Source organism: Leptinotarsa decemlineata, unplaced genomic scaffold, assembly GCF_025532065.1.
Source record: "Leptinotarsa decemlineata unplaced genomic scaffold, Ldec_3_MD MMD2_tig00000026_RagTag_RagTag, whole genome shotgun sequence".
In the NCBI taxonomy this organism is placed as follows: Eukaryota; Metazoa; Arthropoda; class Insecta; order Coleoptera; family Chrysomelidae; genus Leptinotarsa; species Leptinotarsa decemlineata.
Window position 1 is genome coordinate 7,988,827 of NW_027412539.1, and position 24,085 is coordinate 8,012,911.

General features: G+C 39.4%; 2 protein-coding genes and 2 long non-coding RNA genes across 4 annotated transcripts in view; 2 read left to right on the top strand and 2 right to left on the bottom strand.

The window, feature by feature from the left end:
• Window positions 1–24,085, top strand: part of jus (EB domain-containing julius seizure protein) — a gene marked incomplete at its 5' end in the record, with an annotated part of 70,904 nt that overhangs the window by 36,784 nt on the left and 10,035 nt on the right. The gene's annotated exons all lie outside the window — the stretch shown is intronic.
• On the bottom strand, window positions 3,647–3,952 carry LOC141480927 (uncharacterized). The gene is made up of 2 exons (XR_012464635.1): window positions 3,818–3,952; window positions 3,647–3,760 (listed from the first exon to the last, which is right to left on the bottom strand). It is a non-coding gene; the product is annotated as an uncharacterized lncRNA (long non-coding RNA).
• LOC141480925 (uncharacterized) lies at window positions 4,140–7,805 on the top strand. Its single transcript, XM_074171672.1, has 3 exons — window positions 4,140–4,797; window positions 4,886–4,988; window positions 5,279–7,805. Exon 3 carries the CDS (start codon window positions 6,456–6,458, stop codon window positions 7,803–7,805), a length of 1,350 nt encoding a protein of 449 aa, XP_074027773.1. The 5' UTR covers window positions 4,140–4,797; window positions 4,886–4,988; window positions 5,279–6,455.
• On the bottom strand, window positions 11,097–13,874 carry LOC141480926 (uncharacterized). Its single transcript, XR_012464634.1, has 2 exons — window positions 11,597–13,874; window positions 11,097–11,476 (listed from the first exon to the last, which is right to left on the bottom strand). It is a non-coding gene; the product is annotated as an uncharacterized lncRNA (long non-coding RNA).

The window sequence follows — 24,085 nt, forward strand, 5'->3', positions numbered from 1 at the left end:
CATTGAAATGTATAAGAATACGTTCCTGGATGTACCGGTTTGAAGCTTTGTCCAAGTTGTTCAATACAATGGATGCAGAAATAAGAATATAATTCAATAGAAATATAGATGGATACACAAGAATATTTCAAATATTCAAGTGAAACTTTTTTTTCAGACTCTACATACATTTGAGAAATATTAGTTTTCTCATAAAAAACCTTACCCTCCTATTAATGTTAACACAGTCAATATGAATCGGAAATCGGCAAAGCGCAAATAGAGAGTTGAATTGGAAGTATTGAAAATATTTATTTGTGACAATGAATGAATCTAGTATGTGAATACTAGTTGTATAAGTTGTATTTCATATTCCGAATGGAGATTATTACTTGAACACACTAAGCGGATACTATGTATGGCCCAAGTTTATTACAGTCTGACAAGACTACAAAGTCTATAGAATTCTTGTTTAGGACTCATCACTGGAACAAACAGGCGACAACCTGTTTCTCATCATTCGAGTAGTGTAGGATTTCCACTCTTGCATTTTTTTTCATTATATAATCCTCACAAAAGTACCAAGTTATCTCTATGAAAAGATCAGTTTCCGTACCGATATTCATCACCTGAATTTGAGATTCAAACATCATTCAAACCTCATACACAGGTCAATAAAAATATTGGTGGCAAATTGCCAAAAACGACTCTCCTTGATAGGAAGACTTCACAGATTGTCTCTGACCTGGATTCCGGGCCATACTGGCCTGGAATGCAATGAAGCTGCTGAGCTGGTGCTACAAGTAGCTTCATCGGACCAGAACCTGTCATTGGCATTGCTTTAGGTTTTGCCAAACAAACATTGAACACCTGGATGGCAAAAAGGTTTAAAGACGTCTGCCAAAATCTTTCAAGATTGGCTCACTCCAAAGCATCCATTCACCCTTCGAAGCTTGAAACTACAGTAGGGATGAACTACGATGTCTAACAGGCCTCCTTACAGGTTACTGCCATCTGAACCATCATATGCAGAGATTCGGACTGTCGGAAGGCAGTGTGTGTGTCGCCTCTGTTTAAAAAATGATGAAACTGTAGAGCACATACTTTGTGCCTGCCCCGCTGGGGACCGAATCAGGTTTTTAGAGTTCGGCAGAGCCGTACTTGTACCATCTGACCTGAAAGACCTCTCGCCATACAAACTAATCAGCATCGTTAAGAAGCTGGGTTCATTCGGTCGAGTGTGAATAGGTGCGAGCCACAATAATCCCTTGGGGGTTGCGGTGGAGGGTCGACTAGACCCACTCACTCTAGACCTAACCCAACCTAGCCACTCCTTCCTATAAAACTGTATTATTCCGATGCTCCTTTTCATATATTAAATATTGGCTATATAATCGACTTCCTGATTCATTAAAGTCACTGTCGCTTACAAAACTCAGAAAAGAGCTGAAAGATGATTTACTTTCAAAATTTATTCACAGATAAAGCCATTCGTTTGTTTTCATGTCGTTTTGTATTGGTGTTGCCTCGAAAATTTGGTTGTTGCAATGTTTCATATTTTTTTAATATATATTTATTATGAATAGATTCTTTACATGTGTTTTTTGCATGACGAAGAATTTCAAGAACGAAGTTTTAATTTTGAACGCGAACGAGAATGTTTCCCACTTATTCCCTAAATTCAAACACCTGTTCATGCAGCTGCAGTTTCGTAAGAATATATCATCTTCCCCTCCAACCGATTTCGTGGAGTCTTTGAAGTACACTGGATACTCGTCAAGACAACAAGAGGATTGTTCCGAATTCTTGGGGTTCTTGTTCCCTTCGTGAGGAAAACAATAGCAAAATCAATACTCCTGACCGCTCTAGATTGAATGATTCCGTACAGTCTATCTCGTCTTGTGTTTGTAAATATTTTGCTGGAAAAATCCTAACTTGCTTACTTTGTAGTAGATGTTCAAAAGATAGCAAAAACGAATGTGAATTTCTGAAACTTCAACTAGCGATTCCTAATATAAGTAATAACCAGTCCGTGCAAAGCTTATTCTTAAATCATCTGAAGATGGAACTTTTAACAGGTGATGATCGACTGTATTATCAAACATGCACCAAACTAACTGGTTGTTATATAAATTCAAGTATAGCTGAGGCACCAGTCAATCTAATAATAACACTAATGATCTTCAAACATGACTCAATCTCTGACGTAAGCACCAAACTCTTACGAAGGTTCGAAATAGATGAACACTTCAATCTGCCAGACCACTATTATTATCTTCATGCAGTCATTGTTTGCTGTGGTTCTGGCTTTGAATCTGGTCATTATTACGCCTTGGTCAAACACGAAACGGACTGGTTTCAATTTGACGGTAGTCGTATCACTAAGTGTTCTGGCGATGTATTGAATTTATTGGAGCCTCTGGAGACATCCTACATTTTGTTTAATGAGAGAGAGAACATTGGTAGATCAAGATCTTCAGATGATGTGCTGCTGCAGGTTTCTCCGGGTTTTCCTGCAGCTGAAAAAGCAAATGCGCCACTGGAATCAATAAAGTCGCCCCAGAGCGCCAATTAATTTTTGTTGTTGTTTTATAATTTCATGATTTGCATTTTGGAAGTGTTGTTATTATATAAATCGATTAGAACCACAATAACTATATAATTCAATTGCAATGTTTTTTTATTTCTCAATATGTATCTTATATGTCTACTGTTTGAAGTAGTAACATTATTAACACAAAAAAAAATACTTTTCCGTGAGTAATTCAATCAAGAACTCATTATTTCTTGTGAAATTGAAACGATAATAATCGTATAAGTTTTGTGGGAGGTAATTTTATGAAACTTCATTGTTACACAGCCCTGAAGAAGAATTTTATTGAATTCGAAACGTCAGCAAGAAAACAATTGTTTTTTCAAGAAAAAAATGTATCCTGTTACCCAACCAACCTTTCTGTTTAATAAAGCTTTGTATGAATATGACTAGTCCTCTTCTGATGATGATAACTTGGTTGGCAAAACGTGTGTTATGTCAGAGGTACCAATTCTATCTACCAAAGATATATATATGTCTATTGACGAATGACACAAAATACGACGGTAATAAGTGATTTATATTCAGAAGCTTTCAAGAGGTTGAAATGATAAGATGTGATGTGTTCGTTCACCTTGAATATATGAATAGCAATGTATCCAATCATCTTCAGCCCCATCTTCTTATGAAAGTATATTTCGGTTATTGGTATATTTACAAGTCGATAGACTTGTTTCAAGTAAATTCTACAGGGAAAGTAAATCACATTGTTACCTAAATTCAATTCAATGAAATTAAATTGAAATTTAAAAAATGAAACTTGAATTTTTAAAAGATGTTAATCAAATCACGTTGATATTTTTGCTCTGAATTTTAATGTTCCGTCGGATCTTGGTAGATGTGCTTCTATCCATCCAGACGTTAAAAAACGAATCAATAATAACTTGATGTTCATAAGAAATGTAAGACGAGACGGAGGAAAATTCACCACTCCGCATTGTAACGGTCTAAATTTACTTGTAAATATTGTAGATATTGTTCGTTTATTTACTATGGAATCGACAGAATTGTCATTTATTGATGACGAACTTTTCGTCACAGACTGCTCTTATGTGACCTTTCAAAAACACTACCTTACCTTTTAAGATCTTTATTCAGAGGATATTAACAATGTAATTCAGTTACAAGTTCATTTTATTCATTTAACATCATAGTAATGGGAATCTTCCGTTCCATAGAAAACCATACCTGAAATGTATAAGAATAAATGTATGCTCCCTGACTAACTGCTTGACCAGTACTTACGCATTCTCCTATTGCCAATCGACGTTGGAGATCCGAAATTCCTCGCTAGGTTGAAATAGTTGTTATTGTTTGTTTCTCAGTTTTCTTCACCTATCATTTTTTTTCAGCCGTTGTCTGCCGTATTCCCTATACCTTTCCGAGAATATTTCTTGCATAGATTGTTATTCATCACTTCCAGAAGGTTTACTGACATATTAGAGCCATATCGCCTGAAAAACAATATTAGTTACCTCTGGGTTTCTGAATACTGTTTGATATTTTCGGTAAATATTCTGCATAATATGAATGCTCTAATATTTGTACTGAAAGGGAAGGTTATGGCGACTTACCTTATATGTTTCTATTCCATCGCATGAATAAGGATTGGTAAATAGTTGAAAATAGGTTGGAACAATATATTTTGTAAATATTCGTAAACAAGGTTAAGAGACAGCTGTTGGTTGACATCTGCCGAACTTTCGTAGTGTCGTTCCGTCGACTTACACCGAACTAGTTCTACAGTTGTTCACGGGTGAGGGATTGATCGGTTACTCAAGTTGTCAAGGGTTGTTTTAGGGTTGCATTGCTTTGAGAAGGAGTTTTGATGGGTCATGGACTTGTTGATGATGTATCAAGTGGCTGTGGAGGAATTGTTAGATTTATGATGTTGTGCACAGCGCCCCCTTGGTGCTTGTAGTGTAGATTGGATGCACTGTGGCAACAACTGGTTAGCTGTCAGATGTGGCATTCTCTTGGTATTTGGAAGTTAGCCTTCGGTGAGCTTGGTTCGGAGTTCAAAGGGTATCATCAGACTGATTGTAGGATATATTTGGTTGTATTTGTGCCATCCTTCACGGGGAGTATTTCTACAAGTCAGGATTGTATAGTGGAAGACTGATTGGTCATTTTGGTGTGGATATTTGCAGTCGGAAACTTAAGCTCTTTTGAGGATTTGTGGTGGATACCGAACTCGTGCCAGGTGGAAGGATTTCCGAAATTAGGTATGTCTGAATCACTGTCGCATCTCTCATGTGATCTTAGCTATGATATCACTTCTTCAATTCTACAACCTTCGTTTCTCGTCTCTAGATTCATAAGAAACAGAAGGCCCTCAGTCACTCATCAAGTCCCAGCAGGACTTCCGTGCAGAACACCGCACACGAAGAATCGTATAGAAAACCCCTTGGCCAGGGTAAGAATTTTACCATTAAATGTGTTTTAAATGATTTTAGTAATTTCTGGTTCCATCGTTATATCTCAACTGAATATTAGTATTGAAGAGAGGTTTCAACACTCATTCAATTTTCTTGATTTTTACGGATCATATGGTTATACAGGGCACCCAAAAATATACTCTTGTTATCTTGCTACTTTGCTTGATGAAAATATACCAGGGGTATTGATTAGTCAAATAGTCCTATTGAATGGGGGTTGAATCTCACCTTGTTTCATCTGATTCTGATTGAGAATTTTCTTCCGTAGGGTTTTTCTTCCTGCTTTTCTTCCTGCTTTTTTTTGTCTTCGTCAAGGGTTCCTGTTTTCCTTTATTTTCTTTCTGGATCTTATTTGGTGATCCATTACTGGTCCAGCTTGTCGTGCCCTACAGGGTGATCTATCTTGGTGGTGCTACAGGGTGATCCATCTCCGCCGTACTACAGGGTGATCCACCGGTGCTACAGGGTGATCTATCTTGGTGGTGCTACAGGGTGATCCATCTCCGGTGCTACAGGGTGATCCATCTCCGCCATACTACAGGGTAGCCTAACACCATATACCGGGTGGCCCAAAAGGAGCACGCAAGTTATAATTGATTTAATTGAATATTTGTGATATACTGAGATATTTGAATAATTGTTGCCCTTATGTTTATTGATACCTGTTGATATAGTGTTTGTTTATCGTTTATTGATTAAGAGTTTGTTATTGATACCTGATTGACATAGATATTTGTGAAACGGAAATTGAGGTATATTCTTCCTTTCACGATTGCTGATTGACACCGATGCGCCTACGCCTGAGCTCACGCGACGCAAACGAGTTTGTCTTACCATCCGATACTAGTATTTACGATTTCACCTACTCAATTTTCGTGGTAGTTTTACTCGACGTATTGTAGTTTTTTTTGAGCATCGTTACTACCGTAATTTATGGCTGATTGAATTCGTGGTTAGATACACCGCGCTCTTGTATGGACATTTGAACATCGCGTAGTAGTGTGAATATTGCATTGTTGTCTTAGAAGCGTTGTTGGTTAATCCATGTAAGTTAGGATTACTGAATAAATCATATTGGGGATTTTTATCTTTTATTTCCAATATTAATTGGTAAGTTATTGATATTGTGAGTTACTTAGGGTATCTGGAGGATTAAATTTACCTGGCGCCCATTAAGACCTATTTGAAATTTGCTAAGTTGTTTAACCCACTCCCGTCTCCACTGTTTAGCTTAGCCGCGGATACCCATCTGTCTTATTTGTTACCGACAGATGATTTAGTCCCCTCTTGTGGTTTGTGAGGTGACATTTTGGCGCCCAACGTGGGGCCCTTAAAAGAAGGTTTTTTTTTTTTGCGTTTTGGCTTTAGTAGGTGACTTTTGGAAACTTTGGAAAAATATAAATATTTTTTTTTTTTAATTGATACCACTCTAGTAGAATAGCGTTATGGCAAGAAGACTGGTAATAAATCGTCTTGATAAAGACGAACTGACCTATGAATTAGCATATCGGGGCGTAGCACCTGGCACTTGTGAGGAAATGAGACATCGTTTGGTTCAAGTAATGCAGATGGAAAGGTACGGCGAGAGTCTTCGATATCCTTCATATCCATTCACTTTCGAGGAAGATGAGGCTGCAATCAGAGGGAAACTAGATGATATCAGAAGGCTGATTGATGACATAACCGATTCTGGAACGAGTAGCGGGGCAATGAAACTTCAGACCAAGCTAGCACATGTGTTGAATCGTATAGACAATATGGACCCAGATAAGGATAAGGACAAAGAAACCCGGAAATCCGAACTCCTGGGTTTGGCTCTGTCGTTGATGGACGAATTTTCACATAAAGTTGACAGCAGCAAGAGAAGTGATACGAAGCGTGTGCCGGTTGCACTAAATCAATTAGAAAGCAGATTGGGAGCGCAATCATTCCATGCTAACTTAGGAGCAGTTGCTCGATCGTCTCTGACGGAAGATCCAGTCTTTGACCCATGCTCAACCAGTAAAATGATTCCGCCTTATAAATGGAATCTGAAGAAGTTTTCTGGAGATGGTAAAGGAATGTCGGTGACAGCATTTTTCGAGGGAATAGAGGAGTTGAGACTAGCGCGACATGTCCCCAACGCTGTTTTGTTGGACTCAGGTGTGGACCTTTTTGCTGACAAGGCGTATCAATTTTATAAAGATTGTCGGAATCGAGTATCGACCTGGGAAGAACTAGTGGAAGAGTTTCGAGAAGAATATCTCTCTGCCAATCATTCTGACGCATTGTTCGAAGAATTGCAGAAAAGGACTCAACACCACTCAGAAACCATCGGAGTTTATCTTGCAGTGATGTCAAGCTACTTCAGCCGCCTAGGTTGCCCAATGACAGAGGAAGCTAAGCTGAACATAGTTATGAAGAATTTACATCCCTTTTACCAAGACAGATTACGTGAACCCTTACCCACAACCATTTCAGAACTTCGCTCGGTATGTCGAAGAATGGAAGCCAGAAGGGACATAATCAATAGCTACGTAGAACCATCAGCACGTCGTGGCAACGTGATAGAGAAGGATTTGGCTTTCGTAGAGGTCACCAAGGAATTGAATGCCTTAGAGATAGCAACGGCACGAATTCCGTCGAACAATCAGTCGAAGGAGATAGTATGTTTCCGATGCGATCAACCCGGACATCGTGCTATAGGATGTGCTCTACCGAAGCAACTGGAATGCTACAGATGTAAGAGAAAAGGGTATACCGTTCGTAATTGTCCAAACTGCTCCGTGTCGGGAAACGACAAGCGACGCCTTTGAATCGTCGAGGGGAAGGCGCTCGCAAATTGCACTCGGCGACTGCTATTCAACCAATCCTTGATTATATTCTGGATCACGCCGAAAACGATGAGAGACCCTACCTTAAAGTTGAAGTCTTGGGGCGTAGTTTACTGGGGTTATTAGACTCAGGTGCCTCAGCCACTATCTTGGGACACCCAGGTTGGCAAATCGTAAAAGATTTGGTACATTTGAATTCAGCAAAGAGAATTAGTTGCACTGTTGCCAATGGTCAAGTATGTGAAAGTATAGGAGAATGTGAAGTGCCATTTTGTTTAAGAGGCAAGCTGAAATTAATTCGAGTTTTAGTGGTTCCTGATGTCCCTCATCACTTAATTTTGGGAACGAATTTCTGGAGAGCAATGGGAGTGGTTCCGAATCTGAGGCACAACGAGTGGAAATTTTCTGAGGAAATTTGCTATCTGAACGCATTGGACCATCTTCGAGGACAAACAGTTTTATCACCATTGGAAGAGGCCCGGCTAAACGCTGTAGTAGAGAAGAACAAGGAGCTCATGGGGAATAATTTAGGCTGTACGAATCTAGCTGAACATGTCATCGTGACCAACTCACCACCCATCAAGCAGCGTTATTATCCAGTGTCGCCTATTATTCAACAACATATTGATCGAGAACTAACAGAGATGTTGAAGAACGATATTATCGAGAAGTCGAATAGTGGCTGGTCGTCACCGGTTCTTCTCGTTAAGAAGAAAGATGGGAGCTACCGCTTTTGCGTTGATTACAGAAAACTAAATTCGGTAACGGAACGAGACAGCTACCCTCTCCCATATGTTTCCCACACGCTCGATAAATTGAAAAATGCACATTATTTATCCTCTCTTGATATCAAGTCTGCGTATTGGCAAGTTCCTGTGGCGGAAAAGTCGAGACCGTATACAGCGTTTACCGTTCCTGGGCGTGGTTTGTTCCAATTTAAAAGGATGCCGTTCGGATTACATAATTCACCAGCAACGTGGCAGAGGTTGATCGATACCGTCCTAGGACCTGAACTAGAACCACACGTCTTCGTCTATTTGGATGATGTAGTGATCGTTACCCAAACTCTGGAGAAACATCTGACAATTCTTGATGAAGTTTTCCGCAGATTGAGAGAAGCAAATCTCACTGTTAGCTTCGAAAAGTGTCAATTTTGTAGGCCAGAAATGAAGTATTTGGGATACGTTGTAGATAGAAATGGATTGCATGTCGACCCCGATAAAGTCAAGGCTATGTTGCAGCTTCCTAGACCAGAATCGGTAAAAGATGTCAGGAGACTGGTGGGTACTTTTTCCTGGTACAGGAGATTCATACCTGAGTTTGCATCCATCGTTTCTCCACTCACATCGCTGCTGAAAAAGGGTAGAAAGTTTGATTGGACCGAAACTTGCGATATCGCTTTTCAGAAGATGAAGGAACGTCTTATATCAGCACCAGTCTTGAGCTGTCCGGATTATTCCCTCCCATTTGTTCTGCAAACAGACGCCTCGGCATTTGGAATTGGCGCTGTTCTCACTCAGACTCGCGAGGATGAGGACGTAGTAATTTGCTATTTGAGTAGATCATTGACGAAACAAGAGCGCAATTTTTCTACTACAGAAAGGGAATGCTTGGCCGTGCTGTGGGCGATTGAAAAACTGCGACCTTATTTAGAAGCTATTCCGTTCACCGTAATAACCGATCACTATTCCTTGGTCTGGTTACAGAATTTGAAAGATCCATCAGGACGACTGGCAAGATGGGCAGTCCGCATGCAGCAATATGACTTCAAAATTGTTCACAGGAAAGGGAAGGATCACATCGTTCCTGACACCCTTTCTCGATCGGTCCCAGTCATTGATGCCATCAACCAGCAGATGAAAGAAGAGATTTTGGACAAGTGGTACCTGCGCGTGAAAGATCGAGTGAGTTTACAACCCGAAAAATACCCCAATTGGAGATTCTCTCAGGGATCACTCTACAAGTACGTCAAACCGTGTTACGTGGAATTAGAAGACCAAACCGACGTTTGGAAGTTAGTTGTACCAAAAGCGGATCGGAAGAAAATTCTTATTGAAGCTCATGCAGACCCGACCTCAGGACATCAAGGAATATTCAAAACCTACCATCGTATCAGGGAAAGGCATTATTGGCCAAAGATGAAATCTGACGTGTCGAAGTTTGTTCGAAATTGTTCCACTTGTTCCGCCTATAAACCCGACCTCAGAGGACCAAATGGACTAATGACTCCACAACCGAAAGTGACCCGGCCATGGGAAATGATCGCCAGTGATATCATGGGACCCTTACCTAGATCTACAAAAGGCAATAAATTTATCTTAGTCGTAACAGATTACTTTAGCAAGTTTTCATTAGTCTTTCCGCTAAGATCGTCAACAGCAGAAATCATCATAAGGAAGATCGAAGAGGAAGTTTTTCTGGTATATGGAGTTCCCCGAATTCTTTTGTGCGATAATGGGCCGCAATACCGATCTCGACAGATGAGAAAACTCGTGGAAGAATATAAGGTGAAAATTAGGTATAATGCCCATTATCATCCTCAGGCAAACCCGACTGAACGAGTGAACAGAACATTGAAGTCAATGTTGGCTATGTATGTGTCCGATAATCACAGGACCTGGGATTTCAACTTACCCAAGCTATCATGCGCCTTGAGAACGGCTCGACATGAGACGACTAACCACACTCCATATTTCGTGAATTTCGGCCGCTCAATGGTTTTGTGCGGAGAGGAGATCTCTCGGAGGAAAAATCTATTGGTTGATAGTGAACCTGCTGAAGATTCGAGGCCTGAAGGATTCAGAAAACTCTTTGAGGAGATAAGGAAAAGGTTAGATGTGGCTGCTCGAAAGAATGAAAAAACTTATAACCTTCGAAGAAGGAGTGAAGAATTTTGGCCAAATCAACCCGTTTGGAGGAAGAATTTTGTGGTATCGGAGGCGGACAAACATTTTAGTGCTAAGCTAGCGCCAAGATTTGTCGGGCCTTTTTATATTAAAAAAAGGGTATCCCCGTGGACATATGAATTAAGAGATGAAGACGGTAATTATAAGGGGATATGGAATGCGAAAGACCTAAAGTCAGCTAGCGCTGATGAAAATTTACGCTAGTAAATTTTCTTGAGGCAAGGGGGGAATTGTAACGGTCTAAATTTACTTGTAAATATTGTAGATATTGTTCGTTTATTTACTATGGAATCGACAGAATTGTCATTTATTGATGACGAACTTTTCGTCACAGACTGCTCTTATGTGACCTTTCAAAAACACTACCTTACCTTTTAAGATCTTTATTCAGAGGATATTAACAATGTAATTCAGTTACAAGTTCATTTTATTCATTTAACATCATAGTAATGGGAATCTTCCGTTCCATAGAAAACCATACCTGAAATGTATAAGAATAAATGTATGCTCCCTGACTAACTGCTTGACCAGTACTTACGCATTCTCCTATTGCCAATCGACGTTGGAGATCCGAAATTCCTCGCTAGGTTGAAATAGTTGTTATTGTTTGTTTCTCAGTTTTCTTCACCTATCATTTTTTTTCAGCCGTTGTCTGCCGTATTCCCTATACCTTTCCGAGAATATTTCTTGCATAGATTGTTATTCATCACTTCCAGAAGGTTTACTGACATATTAGAGCCATATCGCCTGAAAAACAATATTAGTTACCTCTGGGTTTCTGAATACTGTTTGATATTTTCGGTAAATATTCTGCATAATATGAATGCTCTAATATTTGTACTGAAAGGGAAGGTTATGGCGACTTACCTTATATGTTTCTATTCCATCGCATGAATAAGGATTGGTAAATAGTTGAAAATAGGTTGGAACAATATATTTTGTAAATATTCGTAAACAAGGTTAAGAGACAGCTGTTGGTTGACATCTGCCGAACTTTCGTAGTGTCGTTCCGTCGACTTACACCGAACTAGTTCTACAGTTGTTCACGGGTGAGGGATTGATCGGTTACTCAAGTTGTCAAGGGTTGTTTTAGGGTTGCATTGCTTTGAGAAGGAGTTTTGATGGGTCATGGACTTGTTGATGATGTATCAAGTGGCTGTGGAGGAATTGTTAGATTTATGATGTTGTGCACAGCGCCCCCTTGGTGCTTGTAGTGTAGATTGGATGCACTGTGGCAACAACTGGTTAGCTGTCAGATGTGGCATTCTCTTGGTATTTGGAAGTTAGCCTTCGGTGAGCTTGGTTCGGAGTTCAAAGGGTATCATCAGACTGATTGTAGGATATATTTGGTTGTATTTGTGCCATCCTTCACGGGGAGTATTTCTACAAGTCAGGATTGTATAGTGGAAGACTGATTGGTCATTTTGGTGTGGATATTTGCAGTCGGAAACTTAAGCTCTTTTGAGGATTTGTGGTGGATACCGAACTCGTGCCAGGTGGAAGGATTTCCGAAATTAGGTATGTCTGAATCACTGTCGCATCTCTCATGTGATCTTAGCTATGATATCACTTCTTCAATTCTACAACCTTCGTTTCTCGTCTCTAGATTCATAAGAAACAGAAGGCCCTCAGTCACTCATCAAGTCCCAGCAGGACTTCCGTGCAGAACACCGCACACGAAGAATCGTATAGAAAACCCCTTGGCCAGGGTAAGAATTTTACCATTAAATGTGTTTTAAATGATTTTAGTAATTTCTGGTTCCATCGTTATATCTCAACTGAATATTAGTATTGAAGAGAGGTTTCAACACTCATTCAATTTTCTTGATTTTTACGGATCATATGGTTATACAGGGCACCCAAAAATATACTCTTGTTATCTTGCTACTTTGCTTGATGAAAATATACCAGGGGTATTGATTAGTCAAATAGTCCTATTGAATGGGGGTTGAATCTCACCTTGTTTCATCTGATTCTGATTGAGAATTTTCTTCCGTAGGGTTTTTCTTCCTGCTTTTCTTCCTGCTTTTTTTTGTCTTCGTCAAGGGTTCCTGTTTTCCTTTATTTTCTTTCTGGATCTTATTTGGTGATCCATTACTGGTCCAGCTTGTCGTGCCCTACAGGGTGATCTATCTTGGTGGTGCTACAGGGTGATCCATCTCCGCCGTACTACAGGGTGATCCACCGGTGCTACAGGGTGATCTATCTTGGTGGTGCTACAGGGTGATCCATCTCCGGTGCTACAGGGTGATCCATCTCCGCCATACTACAGGGTAGCCTAACACCATATACCGGGTGGCCCAAAAGGAGCACGCAAGTTATAATTGATTTAATTGAATATTTGTGATATACTGAGATATTTGAATAATTGTTGCCCTTATGTTTATTGATACCTGTTGATATAGTGTTTGTTTATCGTTTATTGATTAAGAGTTTGTTATTGATACCTGATTGACATAGATATTTGTGAAACGGAAATTGAGGTATATTCTTCCTTTCACGATTGCTGATTGACACCGATGCGCCTACGCCTGAGCTCACGCGACGCAAACGAGTTTGTCTTACCATCCGATACTAGTATTTACGATTTCACCTACTCAATTTTCGTGGTAGTTTTACTCGACGTATTGTAGTTTTTTTTGAGCATCGTTACTACCGTAATTTATGGCTGATTGAATTCGTGGTTAGATACACCGCGCTCTTGTATGGACATTTGAACATCGCGTAGTAGTGTGAATATTGCATTGTTGTCTTAGAAGCGTTGTTGGTTAATCCATGTAAGTTAGGATTACTGAATAAATCATATTGGGGATTTTTATCTTTTATTTCCAATATTAATTGGTAAGTTATTGATATTGTGAGTTACTTAGGGTATCTGGAGGATTAAATTTACCTGGCGCCCATTAAGACCTATTTGAAATTTGCTAAGTTGTTTAACCCACTCCCGTCTCCACTGTTTAGCTTAGCCGCGGATACCCATCTGTCTTATTTGTTACCGACAGATGATTTAGTCCCCTCTTGTGGTTTGTGAGGTTGTCGTGAGAGAAAATCAACGAGGGACGTTTCCGTTTTTGAATATTGAAACATAAGTAATAAACACTGAAGTTTTAATATAGCAATATAAAGTTAGAACTTGTCTGATTGTCGTTGGCAATACTCCTAACGAATTTGATAGGCTAACTAGATTTATTTCAAGGGTGATATTCAGTATAGGTCTGAAAGAATCGCTGAGAATATAGATAAAAGCAGTTCAAGCAAACCTGAGGATAGTTCCCTTCTCATTAAAGGCTCTCTACGGTGAAAATAAATTTTAGTCAGCATCTCTTTTTCTGAAACTTTCTGGTGGCGTAACTTTCTTATTATGGTCACTTTATTGAAATGTCTAATTGCCACTCATACAATGTAGATTTTTTGCCCAAACAGACGTGTTCGCGGAGCCTCACGTCAAAATTTCTACCGGTTTTATTCAAGATAAGATAAGATAATTTATTTCACCGCGTTACATAATAAAATGTTTGTAGTAAGTCAAAAAATAGCATGAAAGTAATTTTTAACAATCAAAATATTATAAAAACAAACGAGAAACACAAATACAAAAATATATATGTTGACATTATAAACATTTAAAATGATTCACGTATTCTTCGACAGAATAGAAGCAATAACTCAAAAGAAAATTTTTTATTGTTTTTTTGAATTTGGACATACTGAGAATCTTGAAACTATTGGGAAGATAGTTGAAGAGGTTGAAATTCAGTGTGTTTTTTTGTGATTTACTCAAACGATAGCGGTTTGTTCAAAATTTGTTACAATGTCTGGTATCATAGTCATGAAGGTCTGATTGCTTGATTAATGAAGTTGATTTTTTTTGAATTTCTATGAAACCGTAGTATAAAAATAATGTGGGCAACGGCATTATTCTCAATTTCAAAAACAGAGGTAGACAATGATCCCTATAACCAGAGTTAGTAATTATTCTGAGAGCTTTTTTCTGCAAATTAGGAGCTGAGGTTTGTACAGTTTCCTGGTTCGGAACAGTGTTCCAAACTCTTGAAAAGCAGCCTTTTCAATGGGGTATGTTCCTCAATTTGGGTTATTACAGCAAATGCAAGTTTGAACAAAATAAAGTTGAGTTCAATTCATGAGTTTTTCAAATTCACTTCGAAAAGTATTCAAATTGATGTTTCAAATGTTGGGTTTTGATTTTTAAAGGGATTTGTTTCTAATTCACATATTGGCAACAGCGCCTAGAATGCTAGATCGGAGTTCAGGTTAGTAGTATGCTAGAAGAAGAAGAATCATGTCAAATTAAGGCAAAATATAAATTATAGTTCAATACCACCTCCACAAGCCACATAAACAACAGTTGTTTTGTTATTTATTTATATAGAGGAAGATAGGTACATAAAATGTCATGTCACAGAATGTCTTGAAACTCGGAACATAAGTGAACAGAACAGCACACCTCTGAAATATGTCATCTTTGTTTGTCTCATACAAGTAACAAATTTATTGTCCTTTATTAGCTATAACCGATGCTGCCAAATGGTGAAATAGAAACGAATCCCTTTAAATGTTGAATGCATTATTTTTTTTAATAATTTAAATAATTTTTTAAAGAAAAAGGTTGAAATGATAAGTTTAAAATGCGTTGTTTTATAGTTCTTTTATGAAAACTACTTGATTTTCGTCAGGAGGAACATTTCCCATTCCAGCGACATGATTGTGACATGACACATTGTGTCCACTTTAACTCCCAACAAACTTCTCGAAGCAGAAAGCGGAATTTTCAGTCTTGACATTATTATATCATTATCTTTTTAGAGAATACCAGTGCCTGGGTTTTTGTCGCATTGAATTGAACCTGATTACTTCACCCCAATTCGAAATTATTTCTAGATCCTCATTAAAATATGCCACCTCCTGCTGCCGAAGAAGATGTGCATCCGCAGCCGATGTCCTGGAATCCTAAAGGAATGACGAGACAAGTGTGCTGTCGTCAGCAGAGGAATATAATGGATTCTTGATTGATATCCATCGACAGCCACTTGCAGGGAACGTTTTTTCATACACAGTCATCAACAAGCCATATGATAGAAGCTTGGCCTATGATTTTCATACAAAAATCGACTGAAACGGTAGCCAGTTGGGTTGGCGTGAGTGGTTTGTTCCACTCATCCAATCGACCGTCAGGTGAATCGGTGATGCAAATCGCGAGACTGGACGATCGATTTTCACTGCGTATCGTCCAATCCACGATATGGATCGCACGTTGACATATAAGATCTCGTTAATCCTCAGCTCTCACAAATTTCGACTTCTGAGGGTTGTCACTCGTAGAAGGCTGGTTAACGGAAAAACAGATTTTGAACAGATTTTTTAAACAAAAGTCACTGGCAAGCAACAAAACAAATTGAGCGCTCACCTCCATTTTCCTCACCACTTCCTTCTCGTCGAGAGAATAAAATGATATAACAATTCCAATAATTTAATTCCAACATTCATTCTCGTCACACTCTGCTATCGAACGAAATATATCAATTGTAAAGTCCGTTATTTGCTGTTGCAACAATTCCGATTTTAATTTGTGATAACAGCTTTTCGAACACCAAACAAAGCACCAACGGCTTTTAGCTTTCCACTTTAACGTAAAACATTTTAACCGGAATCAGCGTTCAGGAAGGTTTGTGGATCCGGTGGTATTTAGCTTTTAATCATAAATTTACTCTACAACATTTTTCGGACCGCTTCATAGCAGATGTTGATAGTCCAGAAACATTTCGATTGAGTTACGTACAGTTGGGACGTCGAAAGAGTACACATGCATCATCAATTAAATAAGCGATTTACTATTACTCGTGTATGGTATCTTTTTGTTCTTCAAGTGAAAAAGGGAGATGAAACAGTTGATATTTGCGGCAATTTCTTAGATTTCCAGGCCGATTGATGAAGTTTTGCTATAATTCGATACTTTATATTGTTTGATGAAAAGTATCTACGGTTTCCATACTTTTATACTGCACAAATACTTGTTTTCACAACTGTAAAACAGTAAAGAAATTTGAGAGTAGTCATTTAAGAATGAGCTCATCTTGCATTTGCTCTGATGCCTTGTGGTACTCGACAACTGATACCACTCTGGCGAACTCGTTTCACCATAACATCTGGTCAAGCCAGAGTCAAAACAGAGTGGGTCACTTTCAGAAGGGGCGATTCCCTCAGTCCCCTTCTCTTCTGCATCTCACTATTGCCATTATCCGTTGCGCTCAGAAATACTCGAGGGTATAACTGTGGCACCCCTGGACACCGGTGTTTCCCTCCGGGGATATTGAATCCGTTGTGGGGAAAGTGCCGAATTTATTGGAACTATTCGTTCCCCATTCTCAGGCACATACAAGCTTAATAAGCCTGATGTAGCCCGTCTCGACCACCAGAGCAAAACGATATTTGTAGTGGAGTTTTCAGCTCCTGGCGAGACGAATATCGTCCGAAAAGTGGAGGAAAAACGGATAAAATATCGAGATTTTCTCTTCGAACTCCGCAGACTCTATCCAGACCACTCTGTCAAGATGGTTGTTCTGATTATTGAAGTCTTTGGTGGAATGATGCCCTCTCTACTCTCGAATCTTAAAATCATACCAGCTTGCCTCACTAAGGCAGAAATCTTAGCCGTACAGACGCAGAAGGCTGCCATTCTTGGCTCACTGCGGGTGCTCAGGGCACATGATTCACGGTGTGGGGAGTGGTCGTTGGTTGATAATGCTGGCGCACCCTCCCGAATGTATCGGGGCTTCGGAGTGTAGGGCCTGACCAACGCAAACTACGGTTGAAAAAATAATGATAATATTATTATTATCAAAGCGCCTGACTTTTGCTTTCCTCAGGCCAAGTGAGCTGAAGTCGAAAACTGAGGGGTTCATCATGGCTTGCCAGGATGGTTTCTTCAACACCTCAGTCTACCGCAGTTGCGTGATGGGTATAGAGGTTCCTGACACAAGGTGCAGGGCCTGAGGCGAGGCGCCCGAGATCCTAATGTACTTGCTATCACCATGTCCAGCATATGCGGTCTCGGCCTGTATCCATAGATATAACGCGGCCCTTAGAGTGCTATATTACCATCTACGGCACTCTTACGGTCATAATGAGATACCGGTGTTGCCCTACGCTCCAAGGGATATTGAATCCTTTATGAGGAACGAGAAGCGCCGAATTTACTGGAACTATTCGTTCCCCACCCTCAGGCTCATACAAGCTAATACGCCTGATGTAGTCCTTCTCGACCACCAGAGCAAGACGATATTTGTCGTGTAGTTCTCAGTTCCTCGCGAGACGAATATCGTCTGAAAAGACGAGATTTTCTCTTTGAACTCCGCATACTCTATCCAGATCACACTGTTAAGATTGTTGTTCTGATTATTGGAGTCCCTTTCTACTCTCGAATCTTAAAATGGCTCTCTGCGCTTGCACAGGGCACATGATCACTTACACCATGGTGTGGGGAGTGGTCGTTGGTTGATAAAGCTGGCGCGCCCTGCCGAATGTATTGGGGCTTCGCGGATATGGCCTGACCAGCGCATACTAGGTTAAAAAAATTATAATAATGGGTTTTTATTCCCAGAATGATACAATAAATAAGTGTGAACATCTACTGAAACGGGATAGACTGAAGATCAGTTGGTTGCATCAAAAGATGCAACCTCTGTTTTTCATCATAGGCGTCATAAACAAGTTATCAAGGTTTTTATTGATGATACATGTGTGATGTGTAGTCTTTCAGTATTACAAATTTATAGAGGTTCATCATGCACAATCTAATATATTATTGAAATTGTTGAGCGATAAATCTGAATATTAGGTTGTTTCAACAATTTTATCCGATTTTATAAGTCTACTTTTGACTGAAAAGAAAGAAAACTGAAGTGCTCGAGGAGATGGCAGTCGACTGGCGAGTGGTCTGGGGAGTATGGTGGGTAAGGCAGAACTTCGACTCTCAAATCGTTCAATTTGCGAACGGTGATTTGTGAAATGGCCGGGCATTGTCATGGAGCAGGATCGCACCTCTTCTGTTGACTACTGCCGGCTACTGCTGACTTGAGTTTCGGTACATTTCGTCGATTTCTCCACAAAAGGACTTTGCTGTGATGGTTTGGCCCTGTTGCAGAAAGTTGTACTGAATCACACCAGCCGCTGAACACTTTACAGTGGGTTTTTGACTTTGGGAAGTGCAATCGATGTCCATCCACTGTACTGAACGTAGCCTGTTGTCGTAGAGGATCCACTTTTCATCCGACCCAAAAAAGAATTGTTTTGGTTGCTTTTAAACCATCATAAACCGCATGAGAGCCGACGCCCAGTTTTTTCGCCATCCCACGCACCTATTGCGATGGGTCAGTCTCCAACAGTGTCCTCAAATCCTCGTCCTGGGTAACTGTAAGTCGACCACTTCGGGTCTCATCTTCGAGGCTAAAATATCCGGAACGAAATTTTGCCAAATGCCTGGTTGAATTTTTGAGCCTTTCTTGAAAGTTTCCTGTATTTTTTTACCAAAAAACTAATCTCTCCTAAAAATTATCTCTTTTCAATAAAACAAACACCAAAAAATGTTCATGTTTCACGCTTCATAAGTTTAAAAAATAAACGAATAAGTTGATGACAAGTAGTCTTCTAATACCAAAAAACATCCCTAATTGGATGACAAAACTTACTCAATTTACTCCTCAACTCATCTCTGAAAAAATACGTCCATGCACTGGTCACTTTGTATATCAGGAATGAAATGGGGCAGTTAAACTTCCAAAGGAAACCTATGATTTATTAAATAATATGAGCAGCTGTCGAAGTAACGAAAACCGATAGCTCAGCGAAGTTCAAAGGAAGCAATTCCAATCCTTCGCATTTGTTATACGTTTTCCTGAAAAGTTCCTGACATGAATACGTCGTTAGGTCAGATAAATGATGAGGAAAACAGATTTATTGCGGCTTCACTAGTGGTCTGTGTAGGTCATATCAGAATATTGAGTATGACTCAAATCCATCAATTACGCAATAACCTCGTGAGCAACTGAATGAATATCAATTGATGACCTTTTGTCATGCAGGCGACACTTTCTTTTTAATACACTTTCTGAATTCTTATGGAAAAGTTGACAGAGGATGAGCACAAGTGTAATGAAAGACACAATGAAAAGTTATCACCAGCTCTCACTAACTTTTCATGGATGAAAATGTCAAACAGTTACATAGACACACCTGCAGAAATTATCTTCGACTCAACTTCATTCATAATTACCGAAGTATTCGTTTCATAAAAAACCACATTTGTTCTATTCATTTACAAAAAACGTATTGTAAAAGCCATACTTACTGAAAATCGCTCAACGATCACGTATTTCACATTTTTCAGTGTATCTGAAATTCCTTTCAATATTTTCCAGATGTACTTTTTTAAGGACAAAACACAAGCACTACAGAAAAACCCTCATGGCGCTTTAAGAGCGGTGCCTGTGCGAAATTAGCGATTCATATTGGATTTGAATCGCTGGAGATTAAATTCATTTGGAGAAACGTTATCGGGGACTTTATTCCACGTAAACGCAGTTCTCCAAATGGAAGAGTTCTCAAACAGTGTAGTTCAAGGTGTACTGAGTTGAACTTCAAAACGATGAGCAGCCACATTCCGTCGTGTATTTCTGATATGTACCGCTCTTGGTGGAATCAAACGTTCCAAATCACTTGAACACCTCCAGTGAAAGTATCTATAAAAGAGAGACAAATCTCTAACTTTTCTTCGATGTTCCAAACTATCAAGGTTGCAAGTAATGTTCGTGTATTCAATCAGGCGGAGCCCCATATATGAACAATACTTCAAAGAAGATCTGATCTGAACAGTTTTCTGGTTCGCAACAGTGTTCCAAGCTTTTGAGAAGCAGCATCCACAGCCGATGTCCTGGAATCCAAATGGAATGTCGAAACAGGGTAGCTGTCGTCAGCAAAACTATATATTGGATTCTTGGGGAACTCCATCGTTGATGGTAATAGTATTCGAGAGATATCCGTCGACGGCCATGTGCAGGGAACGTTCTTTCGTGAAGCTGGAAAGCCATGCACAAAAATGGCCAGACAAACCATAGCATCGAAGTTTAGCCAGCAAACCCTCATGCCACACACGGTTAAAAACCTCAGAAATATCAGCTCTTGACTCTCCATGTTTCTCGATTGCGTTATTCCAAATATGGGTGATGTACGATAGAAGGTCGCCAGTTGATATTTGTTTCCGGAAGCTATATTGATGATCGATCAAGATGTTAAAGCTGTAATATCTAAACAGATGAATATATTGCATCCTGCCGATGATCATACGGTTGGGAAGGTTGAAAAAACGCTGAGATGAGATTTTTGTGGATAGCGTTGTTGACGCGAAGGCAGTTGCTTCAGGGAGACACAAAAAAGTCAGTCACCGGAACTCGTCGAGACGAGATTGGGGGTATCATCCCTCAGCCTTCGAGGACTAAAAGGTCAACTCTGAAAATAAGAGATATGAGATCTCCCTCCACGAAGACGTTATCTATGGAATCGAAAGTGGATCTAAGATAAGCGAGGCTTTCCAAAGCGGTTAGATACAAAGCCAAGCTTAGACATTGACCACCGAACGAGTGCTTCAGTCTAGCATCACTGATGAAACCTTGACTAGTCGAAAAAGCGGATCACAAGTTCATCTAGTTGCCCTGCAGTGAAAGACAGAGGACTGATCTCGATCGGCGCTCGATGTCAAGCCTTGGGGAGCCTTATTTATCTTTCATGATCGATGATTGAGTCTTCTGTCAATCCCATATATGGCGTTTTCGTAGAGGGACATGTGATTATTTACCTACTAAGTTTATTTGTAGGTCTTTTGTGTGGTAATTGATGCAGTTCTGATCAAGCATTGAAAGCCCTCAAAAGAGCGTTCTGGTAGAATTGGCAAAGGAAAGTGGTAGATTTAGAAAATATTATATGGCCATTTCAACCTTAAATCGTCGGGATCAGGTGGCATTTATTCAATGGTGCTGCAGAAAGGACTGAATTTACTGTAATATATGAATAGCGCAGAACTTACTTATAGGTACACAATCCTAGCTCAGGCTAAAATACATGCAGCAAGCCCTGGGGAGCATTGTTGCATGCATTGCTATATCCCGGGCTCTAACCAACATTTAGACAGAATAAAAAAAAATCCGAAGTAGCACTGATGCTAGCCAATCGCAGCCAAGGAAAGACATGCGGACTGGTTTTATATATATTACTTATAGACAATGGCGGTTGGAAAAATTCAACAGTGCATATTTGGTACGGTGACCATAGATGAAATAAACGAAAGGGGACAACACGAACCTCACCAATAAGAGCATTGAAATAGTGGATGATGAACACTCTCCTCTTGGCCCATATGGCCAAAACATGTGCGAGTATATACAATTGTACTGAAAATATATGTATAAAATGTTTTTTATGCATTTGCGCTTTCGAACCGGAGTAATGATACAAAAATGTTTCCAATAAAATAAAAATTTGTATAAATGAGATATATGATTATATAATGATTGTTCAGTAGCGAACACACACTTTATTGCATGACCATAGTTTATAGTACTTGAAATAATCCTGATTATTGCATTCCTTTATTTTATATGCGTGTCCACAACACCATCGAAGGTTCATTGACCTTCCATAAATATTTGGAATAATACTAAATTATACTCATTCCTGGCGTGCTCACAATATCTACGTCGTTGTGTTAGTCAATATTTATTGACCCATGAAAAAACCCAGAGTGGAAAATTATATGCAGTGGCGCTCAACAGTCTGTCAAATTAAACTACTCGAAAACCACAGCAGCAGTGACATATCTTATTATGAATACTAACAATCGAAACGTCGTTAAGTAGGGTACAGCGGGACTAGTTAAGCATAAGGGCACGGTGGGCAGTTGAAATATCTCGAAAACTATTCTACGTACGCGTAGGCATAGATAGCGAAAAGAAGAAGTTGTGGGAGAGAATCTCATCGCGTAACCTTCAGTGGTGGCTTGACCATAGTAAAAATCAACCAGTAAGTCCACTACCACTACTTTCATTCATAAATTCACAAAGTTTTCGCTACTTCGAAATGAAATGCGGAGCCAATTTCATTCTTTTACCAAGGATATTATAGACGATTTTGTGGTAAGTTACTTATAACCAACCACAAAAACTAAAAACAATAATAACAACAGCGGATGAACTAAACACAATATCAATTTCCGACCTTTTATTATAGCTTATCCGATGCTCGTGCTACCGTCGAATCCTTCGATACTACATCACTGAATGCGTTGGATGAGAATCTCATCCTAAAAGCGGTTGAACGTCCCCGGCAACTCGGGCCGATCACGTAGTAAGAGAGCTACTGGTTGTATTATTCTACTGTGGCTTGACGACCGAGTAAAGCACAAGTAGTGCGCATCGTTTATTTTGTGATCAAGAAAAAACTCATTTGCCGCAAATTTTCGTCGAATGTTATCTATTTTCTGTCAGGTAAGTGTTATTCTTCCATAAATTGACTGTGCTTTTGGTATGTACAGAGGTTGTGGGTATAATTCTTACCGTATTTATGTACCAACATTTGCTCAACTAATCTTTTTTAGTTGTTTCAGGGATTTCAAATTATTTTATATAGTAGACAATGGAAATCCGAACTAGCGAAATTCATCATGAAACATTGTCAATCACCTTCAAACAAAAATTTGCTCTACTTACCCCCACGACATTCAACAAAAGTAATATTTTTTTTCTTTTTAGGATGTGGAGTCATAAGAAAAGACTACAAGATGTTCTTAAACTACTGAAGACTTGAATAATGCTGCAGAGGCTGATGTCAATGAGGAAAAAAGTGTGAGTGCCGCCGCCAAACAATTCGCTATCAAACTGATGACTTTGACAAGATTATTGACGAAATTAGGTGAAGGCGGTGATTCACCTATGGGTTATGCAAAACCAAGGCAATTTTTCCCCAACAAGAGGACTCTTTGAAAAATCACATCAATATTTTATGGATATTCCCCAAAAGACCTTGGCCCCCTGCCTACGAGTGTGCTGTTGAATTTGGCATTAAACCTCCATCTTCTTGGACTGCAAATAAGATGACCGAAAAAGAATGGGCCAAGAAAAGCAGCCAAAACTAACAGAATAAAGAGGAAACTACATTAACAGACACTCTCGAAAAAACCCTGTAGAAGAGTAACAAAATAGAACCTCATAGCCAAAGAAGAAAATGGATAAAAATAGAAAGAAAAGTGTCTGTAAAGAAGTTCCCCAGTCAAGTGAGGAAAGCAACGATGAC

Coding starts and splice junctions, on each gene's coding strand:
- LOC141480925 (XM_074171672.1), top strand. CDS start 6,456: ATGGCAAGAAGACTGGTAATAAATCGTCTTGATAAAGACGAACTGACC.